Raw genomic sequence first — 11561 nt, 5'->3', positions numbered from 1 at the left:
ATTTCTCGCTTTCTGTCTCTCTGTCTCTGTCTGTCTGGCGAGCACATGCGCCCTATAGTGAAAACCTCTCAAAAAAAAAAAAAAAAAAAAAAAGTAGAGCCCGGCTCAGACCTTCTGACCTGGGTATTGTACATAAGAGGAGCACGTATGTGTACAAATGAGCAAAGATGGCTGACCTACGATGTTCGCTGCATTAGCGTTCACTAGTAAACTTTTACAGAGCTCTGGCTATATGCCAGCCCGCTCTGTGCCCTGGACACGTGACACTGTAATAGCAGAAAACCTGGGAATGGTCTAGCTGTGCATGAACAGGTGACCAATAAACAGTTTCAAGACATCCGAGTAGTAGAATACTATGCAGCTTTTCTTTTTTAAAACATAACTATTTTAATTTTATTTATTATTATTATTATTATTATTATTATTATCCATCCAGTACTTTTAACCACCATACTACCTACCAGCACCCATGCAGCTTTTTTCATTTTAATTTTTTCTTATTTATTTATTTATTTACAGTAACTCACTGTACATCAATATAGTATATAAAAATGAGATTTTCCATCCAGTATACCTAATATATTGATACAATCAAGGATGTCACCAAACATGTTATCGTCAACAAATATTTTTTTTTATTTCTTGCTTCTTATATATTTTCCTTTTTTTCTTTTTTTTTCCCCTTGATTCCTTACCTCTCACCCTCTACCAACTCTCCCCTTCTCCCACACTATCTCTGGTATATACAGTTGTTTTCCATGCTTTTTTTTGGGGGGGGAGAGGTTTTGTATGCTATAGGGCGCATGCACTCACCAGACAGAGAGAGACAGAGAGATAGAAAGTGAGAAATAACCCCCCAGGGGGGATGGCCAGGCCGCAATCCCTTCTCCTCTGTTCTCCTCTCGGGATCTTGGGCACGCACACACACGCACACGCGCCCGGCGTGAGTTTTAAGCCACCGGGTCTGGGACGCAAACCGCGGTCAACTACATGGGAATCCAGCAACATAGCCATTACGGTAACTACTGGCCCCTCCATGCCATTTTTTCACATTTTATTGATTCACTAAAGTTCTTCATTTAAAGACTTTCAATATCAAGCACAGCTGATACATACATATTTAAGAATGCAAGTCTGACTTTAAGCATAAGCCTCAGTGAGTAAAGTGAACATACTATAAAGTAGAGCCTCGCTGGAGCTATGTAGCTTACTGCAGTCATTAAATAGGTATTAATAGGTATGCATTTTTTAATTTCAAGAAAAAGTTTTAGTTGGTCACGTGGGAGTCCAGTACCTTTAACCACCATACCATCTGCCAGCCCCCATGCAGCTTTTCTTAAAAAGAGAGAGAGAGACCAATAGTTGGCATGGTAGTTAAGGTACTGAATTTCCACATGGCCGACTATGGTACGAGTCCTGGGCCCAGCCTAGCAGCTTGAAAATCACACTGGGTACATGTGCATATGTGCCCAGGATCCTGAGAAGAGAATGGAGGAGAAGGGAATGCGGCATGGTCATCCCCTCGGGTTTGCTAATTTCTCTCTTTCTCTCTCTGTCTCTGCGGTGAGCCCTATGACAAAAACCTATTTTTTTAAAAATGAGGTTATAATAATATAAGAAGACGCTTTTAATATTTTGTGAAACAAAACAAAACAATGCAAGTTACAGAGCAATTTGTACTCTATGACACTGTTTGGGGATTTTTGCACAGTGCCTGGCCCAGGGAAGTGCCTTCAGAAATAAACACTGAAAGAGAAATAATTACCTAGACGTGGCACCTGTGGCTTCAAGCAGCCGAGAGCTCAGTGAGGCTGTGGCCTACTTTGTTCTCAACTCTGTTGCTGCCAAGGCAGCTTAAAAAAGGTTCTGATTTCCAGAGCAACACAGTCCCATCCTTGGTTCAGACTGAGCTAAAAAGTGGACAGCTTTCCTGCCTATGAAATGAGTTGGAATACTTGGGCCCCAAGGTTATTCTCGCTTCCTACAGTTTTGGTTTCTAAAATCCCCAGTTCTTGACAAATAAACCCCAGTTCATACCAGGGCACAACAGGACTGGACAGGGGCTGCTCAGTATGGCCTGGGTACAGCCCAGAGGGCTGGGTCTCTGCCCAGCAAGCAGAGCAATCCCCACCCTTCGGATGCCTCTCCCCCACCTGCAGGCTCTCGGGTGGCGCTAGAGTGAGCAAGAGCTCTGTAGACTCAGGGCAGCCCCCTCTCATCCTGAGTCCATTCTCTGCCTTCTCTGTCCTAGCCCGGGGTCCTCACCCGTTTACTCCCCTGCTTTTCTCAGTTACTGATACCTGGGCCCTGGTCATAGGTATTTTCATTGCATTTGTCTGGGGCAAGGCCCCATCAATGGTATTCTTTAGAAGCTCCCAAGTGGTTCTCATGTGCAGCCAAAGCTCCCCTGAGGACTAGGGGACTTCTGTCACCAGCTCATGGGTACAGCTCTCTCCACCTCTGACATCCTGAACTTCCTGTTTGGTGAAGAAGCTAGCCCAGAGACCACCACCAAGGGTAGCCCTTCTCTTCCTGGATCGCCTTCCTCAGTGGGTCTAGGCTGCCTCTGGGGCCTTCTGGCCAAAGAGGTTCATCGTCCCCTAAATCTTCAAAAGCCCCCAACTCCTCCATGAAGGCCCCTCTGCCACAGAACCCAACATACCCCAGGAACTGCAGGGATGTGTTGCCTCGGAGCCCCTCAGCCAGCACCTGGGCACCTGCGGCGGTGATGTGGTTATTCCCCAGCCTGGAAGGGAAGACAGAAGCTGAGAGTCACTGAAGGGCAGGGACAGAGGCTGTCAGTACCGGGCAGGGGCAGGGGAAGAAAGCTTTGAGGTCCTCTCCCAGGGTACAGCAGGTTGGGTATGCACCATTCCTGCCAGGCTGAGCTTACTCAACAAGGAAAGGGAATGGGGCCGTTGTTTGGCAGAGCAGTATGTCAGGTCTGGGCAGGAGCCACAGACAGCTGTCCTGGGAGGTGGTTTCCCCAGAGGAGTGACAGTGACTCATTGTCACACCTTTCCTTCCGATCTGATCTCAGCTACCATCCGTCTAGACCTTAGGGCTCCCAGTGGCCTTCCTAGACCCCTGCTGCTGAAGGTAGCACTGACCTGTTCTGTAAGAGCCCTGGGCAGACCTAGGTGGCTGGGAGGTCAGAGGGGCCTTCTGGGAGTGCCCTCTGCCATCCCCAAGAGGGACAGACACTGCTGGAGGGACCAGGGCCATCCAGAAGCAGCCAGGCCTGGGAGATCAGGGATCCCAGCAAGGAAGGCACCAGCTGAAGCCAAATCCAGACACCTCAGAGAGTTTCAAAGAAACTCCAGAACTCTTACCCACTACCCCAAGTGCTAGAGTTTGGGTGTCCCCCAAATTCACACACAGGAACTGGGATATACTGTAAAGGTATTAAGGTAACACCTGCATGCTGTTGAAAGGTGGGACTTTTAGGAGTGAGTAAGGTGGGGTCCCTGTGATCAGGTCCTGAGGGGGTTTATAAGGACAGGGAATGGAACCAGAACAGAGATGCAGGGATAGACACCGCCACTCGGCTTGGCTCTCAGCCTCGGAATGTGATGCTGTGCGACTCTGCAAGGCCCCACCAGATGTGGCCCCAGTACCTTAGAACTCAAAACCATGAACTGAATAAACCTCTATTTTTATAATTTGCCCAGTTTCAGGTATTTTCCGTTATTAGCAACAGAACAGACTGAAACACCAGGCTTCCTGGAAGTAAGCACGGGCTTTCATCTTTTCAAAGAACTTTAGGCCTCTCCCGCTCACCACAATCATCTAGAGCAGGTATCATTATCCCCTTTAGGAAGGCGTGTGGTGGCCACCAGCATGCACCATTAGGCCTCCAACCTCGACTCCCTGTAGGGAACTTAGGGCTCAGCTGCTGTGCTCTGAAATCTAACATCAACTGTCTATGCTGAGGCCATGGGCTGTTCCCAGCAGGTACACTGAGCTCCAGGACTCCCCAGCCGGCTTGCTGAGCTCTCAGTGCTGCTCTGAAGTCCAGGGGGACTTCCTCCCAACCTTCCTTTCTTCCCTCTGTCCTTCACTCAGGGTCAGACCCCCAGCCTCCTTAACTCCCTTCCCCTCAGAGGCATTTCCACAATATTTCTGTTGCACAGCCAGTCCCTTCTTGGAGCACTGGGTTAACATGCAGACAGACGAGCCGAGAGCTGACCTGGTCTATCCACGGACTTGCAGCCACCGAGCTCACTTACTATACCGTGCCCACTCCGGATGAATGTTAGCTCCTCCACTCATCACACAACCTATGAGGTTGCTGATATCAGCCCCATTTTATAGAAGGGGAAACAGAGGCATGGAACATTGGGCTGTCTCAAGATCACACAGCTAACAAGGACTGAAATCCCAGTGATCCTGGAGTCAAACGTCCGACAGTCTGGTTCCAGAGCTGTCTGCTGTCAACTACAACACTAATGGCCACTAACCCAGACCTCCAACCCTGAGTCCAACACCCTTCTGCTAACCACAGCCCTCCCTAGAGAGACAGGCCAAGCCAGGTCTGGCCACTTCCAGGTTTGTGAGTCTGAGGGAGCAGGAAGTGGTGGCACACCGTCCTTTGGCCAGACTGGCTCTGGTTGAGACCGAGCTACCTGGCCAGCATTTTAAAATGGTGGTTTCTATCCCCAAACAAACCTAGCCAGCAGCTGGGAAGAATGGGTGGAAGCAACTCTTCACTTGGTCTTCTTTTACTGCCTCACTAACAACAGGAGGCAGGACTATCCAAGAGAGGGAAAGAATAGCCAGGCCAGCCCAGGGACCTGCTGGAAGGACAGTTAATTTAATAGTGTTAGGTGAGAGGGACTCCAGTTGTAGCTGAGAAGCTCTGGAGCTGCAGTAATATAGACTTCTCAGCTGGGAGTGCAAACTTTACACACCTCACATGGGCGCATTTCAACAAGTGGCTGCCATGCTAGGTGACAAGTGACTGCATATGCCTCCTCCAGCAGGCTAGGCTCACCAAGCATCAGGGAACTTGGTCACCCCAGAGAGCATGTGACATTCTTACATGCAATGAAGGAAGAGAGTCTAAGAGTGTGTCTTCACCTTGGGTGCTCAGGTCATAGGCAGAAAGCCCTCAGCAGAGTCAGTTTGCCCCAGGAGCCATAGTATTAGAGAAACCCCACTTAAGATGGGACACTTGCCCTGTATTTATTCAGAAAGTCGCAAGCCCAGCATAGTCTGGGCCAGGACCAAGACCAGACCAGATTGACTCAGCTATGGGGAAAAAAATCAGTTTTCAGGGAATAAGAAAGCCCCAGGCTCACCTCAATGCCAAGAAGTTCTGTTTGCAGGCAAGGAGCTTGGCCATGGAATGTGCACAGCCGTCAGTCAGTTTGTTGTTGAACAGACTGGTAAGTTCCAGAAGAAAAAGAGACATGAAGATAAGGCACAGTGGACAGAGAACTCACAGTGTTCATTCCCTTCAGACAGAAGTCACTCTGCACCCTCCAATATGCAAATACCCAATACCCAAGCTGCCCAGGCAGCATGGCCTCGGGTGAGACTTGGGGGAACACGGGGCCCAAAGTCCTCCTTGTGCACCCAACTTACGCTAACTTCTGCAGATTCTCACAGTGAAGAGCATGTTCAATAAGCTTGCAGATGCCTCGGTCCGAGATATTGTTATCTCGCAAACTAAAAGACAAAATAAATAAATCTTTTAAGGAAGCTGATAAGAAAGGAAAAATGTACAAGACGCCTAAAAGAGAAATTTACTCATCCCCAGAGTGTTAGCATCTGTGTTTCTGGGAAACACCACAAAGACAGAGCACCCGAGAAAAGTAAGGTACCCCACCATCCCTGGCTGGGGAGCTGATGTGTGCCCTATGCTGGAGATAGACCAGGAAATGGGGACTCAGAGCCCCTACAAAGAAACACTAGACTCTTCAGGAAGTCACAAAACTAATTTGAGGTGCTGTTTTCATCTCTGTAAATGGAAAATGAACACCACAACAGTCATAGAAGGGTCCGGGTGGAAATGAGCTGATATGTAGAGAAGATGCAGCCAGACCTAGACTGCAGATGGTAGACCAGTTAGACGAGCATGGTCAACACTTAGGAAGTATCCATGTAGGTTGTGTAAGCCCCCTAGTAAGGGCTTGTCGACCATACTTGCAGGCCAGACCCTGCCCAGCAAGCCCTCTCTGATCTTCCTTTTAGGGCATCGTTTCCAAAACTCACCTGATCACAGGGTAATCAGAAAGCTTCTCTAAAAGGCAGGTTCTCAGGCCTCTACCCTGAAGCTGGCAATTTCTCATGTGTGAGTTGAACCCAGGGATCGGTAGATTTTAACAACTGTGCACATGATTCTTTATCTTCAGGCATACTTGGGAGGCCTTGACTTAACAGCTCAGGCTCTGGAGTTCCTCAGTTGGAAGTTCTTATCCCAGTTAGCCACTTAACTAGCTTATTTGCTGGTCCTTTCATTTATTCAGTTGTCAGAAAAGTCTTGATGCATTTTTGCATGGAAAAATATATCATGACTTTTCCAACCACCCAATGTGACAAAGGGAACAGTAGTTTCGCCAACCTCATCAGGCCACCCACATAAAGCCCCGTGAGCACTTGGTCCCTGGTAAAAGTCACCTGCAGTCCTGATCGCTAGCATAGGTCTCTGCCTGGCACTGTCCTAAGCACTTCACAATAGCAACGACATTTAATCCTCACAACCAGCCCCTGAAGTAGATATTATGATTATGTCCCTTAGAGAGGAAGAAACTCAGGCACAGACAAGTAAGATGACTTTGCCAAAGTTGCAGAGCACACAAAGAATTAGAATCTGCGTGGGTTGGCGCCACATCCCACTCTTAACCACGCGGCATTATGCAGCTCTACCTCATGGCCTTTTACGGGTTCTCTAGAGCAGTGATTTTCAGAACCCAGATCGTGGGACCTGCTAGTGGGTCATGAAACCAGTGTTGAGGCCCTGAGCAGTATTTTTAAAACTGAAATAGAACAAAACAGAAGAGACCAGAGCGTATCAGAATTAATAAGGGAAAGTCATGAAAATGAAGCCTTTGTTTCCACTTTACATGCTGGTGTGATCTCTCTCTCTTCTCTGTCTCTTTTTCACTGTGGGTCAAAGTAAAAAAACAAACAAACAAACAAACAAACAAAAAACAACTCTGAAAGCTGTCACCCCAGACAGTCAGAGAGAGTCAGCGTCTTAAGAAACCTGTGTAGGGCCACTTAGTATACAAGGTTTCCCAGAGGCTGAAGCTCTCAGTTGGCATGGAAACACTTCAAGTAGAAAAGATGCAGCTTGTGCCACGGACGACAAGCTTGTCCCACCTCCCACACCACCCACCTTCCTCCCTTCCCGCATCTTTCTCTGCCTTTCTCTCGGTCTGTCCACAAACCGGACTAAGGACAGTGTCTGCTTTGTTGCCATCTTCCTGTAACTCACTCCCCGTTCAGGGAGGCCAAAGGATACCTTTAAAGCTGGCCCCAGGAATCAGGAAGCAGAGGGGCCCCTGGTTTATATTCTGAGAACAACAGAGACAATGTCTGGCTCCTTATCTGCCTATAGACAGTAAGATAGATCAGATCTCTCTCTCTCTCTTTCTCTGTCTTTCTCTCACACACACAGGAAATACCCATGCAGCAACCTCACAGTTACCTCCCCCTTCCCAAAAGAACTGGTGATTCTTGTAGAACTTGGTCAAGGACTTTAAGTGCTGACAGAAAATCAACGGGTTCCTACAGATCAGCTGTTCTGACAGTGTGCACTCTGGACCATTTGTATCAGAATCACCAGGGGTGTTTATTGATACTATAAATTCCTGGGTCCCTACCCCAAACCTATCAAATGGGAATTACTGGGAGCAGGCCGAGTAATGTGCATTTCAACAGCACCTTTATACACTACAGACTGAGCACCTTGAGCTAGAACAGGGGCATCCTCACCCTTCTCTGAAAATAGAGCCTCCATCAACCTTTATACACACCAGAGGCATCGTGCAGACATTACTAATGGAGGAGAAAAGATCCATTTGAGAATACTAGTCACTGACTGGCCTATGAGGATCATGCAGGTCAGTGGTACTTGGTCTCTTAAAGTTCTTGGGTCCACCTCCCAGAAGATGCACATCTGTATTTCTATCAGGAAAATAGCTCCCATGGTCAGGTCTCCTGGTACCCCAGACAATATAGCAAGATTCCTCCATCCCAGGGAAACAGTGCTATGCTAGCTGTCTTCCATTTCCCTGGTTGACTCCACTCTCCCTTCTCTACTAGGTTCTGTGTCTTGGGAGGCTGACACCTAGAATACACCAGCTGGCAGCCTGCTGCACCTCCTTAGGGGGCTCAGAGGAAGAAATGGCAGAAGGCTAGAGTCCAGAGGGAAAGAAGAGCCACACCATTCTCCCAGAGCCCACCCTGCAGGCGCCTGTAGCTCAGGCAGTCCTATCTGCACCTCCTGCCCTGCTTTTCAGGAAGTAGCACCCCACCTCCAGAGACCTGCACCATGCTTCTTTGCTCTCCCTAACTTCTGTTCATGCCTTTGTAACTACCTTCCTTTATTAAATAAACTCTTTCCAAATTATTCAATGTAAGTGTGGCAGATTTGCTCAGGGCTGTATTCATATTTATAGTCTTCGTTTTAAAAAAAAAAATTTCCATAAGACACATGCACTCATGGGAGAGAGACAACGAGAGCGAAAAAGTGAGAAAGTCATCTCCATGGGAAATGTTCACGCTGCCATCTCTCTCCCTCCATTCCTCCTGCCTTTTGGAATTTTCAGCTCACATACATACACCTGGCATGTTCTTCAAGCTGCCACATCCAGGATTCAACTGTGCTGACAGTCATGTGGGATCCACCCACCTTAACCACCATGCCATGGGCCCCATATTTATATACAGTAACTGTATATGCTATACACATGATATGTATTAACTATATATCATATGTTATATATTACATTGCTATTACTTTATGAACTTATGACCACTAAGTCAGGGTTAGCAAAAAGTCACTCCATGGTTTCCAATAATCATCCATGTCTTTGTTCCATGGAGAGAAAAAAATCTCGTTGCTTTGCCTTAGAGAAGATATATGAGGGGACTTCAAAAAGTTCATGGAAGGGCTAGCAGATGGCATAGTGGTTACGCTGGATTTCCACCTGGCCAACTACAGTTCGAGTCCCAGACCTGGTGGCTTTAAACTCACACTGGGCACATGTGCATGTGTGCCCAAAATCCTGAAAGGAGAATGGAGAAGGGATTGCGATGTGGCCATCCCCTCTGGAAGGTGATTTCTCGCTTTTTGTCTCTCTGCCTCTTTCTGTCTCTCCAGTAAGTACAAGTGCTTATAAGCAAAAATCTCCCCACCCCCCAAAAAAAAAGTTCATGGAAAATGCAATTAAAATATGAGTTTACTTCAGTAAAAACAAAATTTTGTGAAATCCATGTATAACTTTCAAAATAAGCCTTTTCCATGAAGGTTTTGAAAACTCATCCCTTCCTCCCCCAACTCATACCATATAGTATATTCTTAGAGATATGTCACTTGCTTAGGGTCACTTAAGATCATTCTAGGGGCAAGCCCAAAGCTCCAGGAGCCTGTAAATAAATTTTAACCTTAAACTACAACCTCTGCTTTCCCAGAGATTCTCAATAGGAGGCAAATCATCTCTTTCGTGGCCGGCACGGAAGCCAGGAAGCCCACAGTACACTGGTTGTCAAATCTGGGCATGTCCCCTGCCCTCACCTGCCCCAAGATATGGAAAGAGGCCAGAGGTTCAGGATCACAGATGTTCCAAAGGGCAAAACCGCACACCTTCAGCCAGGGAGCTGAAAGCATTATGGGTAATGCTGAAATCCTGTCTGGGTATTGCATTGCCTAGGCAATAAAAGGGCAAGCAAAACTGCAGCCACTTTACACCTCTTGAAATTCCTGTCTTATTAATTTTTTAAGAGATTTTTGCAATAAGGTGTGTGTGCTCACCAGAGAGACAAAGAGACAGAGAGACAGAAAGTAAGAAGTCATCCCCAGAGGGGATGGTTATGCCACAATGCCTCTCCTCTATTCTCCTCTTGGGATTTTGGGCACACACACATATGCACCCAACATGAGTTTTAAGCCACTTGGTCTGGGACACAAACCACGGTCGACTATATGGGAGTCCAGCCACTTAACCATTATGCCATCTGCTGGTCCCTGGAGTTTATCTTCAAAAAATTATTCAGTTTTATTTACCATTATCATTATTATTTTTAATTTGTCAGAGAGAGAGAGAAGGGGAAAGTGGGAAAGCAAGTTGCCAGGTCTAGGACTTGAACTGCGGTAAGCCATGTTGGAGTCTAGCGCATTGAACACCATACCAGCTGCTGACCCCTTCTGTTGGGGTTTTAAAACCTCTGATGGGGCACAAGTCATCTCTGATCAGAGGCAGTTTCTATGAATAATACAGACTTATATTACAAGAAACTTTGCATGTGACCTTAATAGAGTTCATGGAGCTCTTGAAGGCAGCCATAGACAAGTTTCTTTTTTTTTTTTTTTTTTGAGAGATTTTCACTGTAGGGCACGTGCACTCGCCAGACAGACAGAGAGAGACATAGAGACAGAAAGCGAGAAATCACCCCCCAGGGGGGATGGTCACGCCGCAATCCCTTCTCCTCCATTCTCCTCTCGGGATCTTGGGCACGCACGCACACGCGCCCGGCGTGAGTTTTAAGGCACCGGGTCCAGGACACGAACCGCGGTCGACTACATGGGAGTCCAGCGACATAGCCATTACGCTAACTACTGGTTCCCTAGACAAGTTTCTTGTGGGGATCAGGAAATGTATAACCAGAAAGACATGAGTAGTAAAACCAACTCTGGCGTTTCGTGTGTGACCCTAGACCAGTTACTTGGCTTCTCTGAGCTTCAAATCAATGATAATAGTGATAATAATGTCGCTGCCCTAGAGCCCAGGGTGGTTGTGAAGATTAGATGAGATATTCTGCAGAGTGCAGCAGAGTGCCCAGTACCTAGGCTGTCATTAGCATGTATCAAAGCTAAGGCCGAGGCTGCAGAAGGGATCTGTCTAGGGTTGCACAGAAAGGTGACAGAGTTGGGGCTGGGTTCAGACTTCCAGATGCCATACTTGCCCTCATGATGGCATTACCCCCCAATACCTGGCCAGCAATGCCCAGCAACACTCACTAAAGGGCCTTGCAGATGCTGAGGCAAGGCAGCAGCTGCTCCACGCCAATGTCACCCACCGAGTTGTAGTCCAGCTGCAGGGCCACGGGCCGCCGGAGGTGCCGCAGCACGAAGGCCAGAGCAGCACACTCAGTGGGGCCCACGCTACAAAATGTCAACTTGAGGTGCCCCACCTTCAGCCCACGCACAGCCTTCCTGGCCAGCCGCTCCTCCCGCATCTCATATAGGCTCCGGATGAGCCAGATGAACCCGGGCATGGCATGCATGCTCTTGTCCTCACCCGGCACGGCTGGCGGGATGGAGTGGAAGTGCTTGCGGAGGGTGCGAGCCAGACACCACCGGTCACAGGCCTGGCGCTGGAGCAGGGCCTTCT

At 47.9% G+C, this 11561-nt stretch overlaps 1 protein-coding gene across 1 annotated transcript in view; it reads right to left on the bottom strand.

Moving 5' to 3' along the window:
- NOD2 (nucleotide binding oligomerization domain containing 2) overlaps window positions 1-11561 on the bottom strand; it is a 68525-nt gene that overhangs the window by 12186 nt on the left and 44778 nt on the right. Inside the window, exons 6-9 of the mRNA XM_027774302.1 lie at window positions 11189-11559; window positions 5587-5670; window positions 5301-5384; window positions 2663-2746 (exon numbers count right to left, since the gene is read on the bottom strand). Coding sequence (XP_027630103.1) covers window positions 2663-2746; window positions 5301-5384; window positions 5587-5670; window positions 11189-11559 — 623 coding nt within the window. The remainder of the gene's footprint in view (window positions 1-2662; window positions 2747-5300; window positions 5385-5586; window positions 5671-11188; window positions 11560-11561) is intronic.

This window comes from Tupaia chinensis, unplaced genomic scaffold (genome assembly GCF_000334495.1).
Source record: "Tupaia chinensis unplaced genomic scaffold, TupChi_1.0 Scaffold000422_1, whole genome shotgun sequence".
NCBI lineage: Eukaryota > Metazoa > Chordata > Mammalia > Scandentia > Tupaiidae > Tupaia > Tupaia belangeri.
This window is presented reverse-complemented; position numbering and strand designations above follow the sequence as displayed.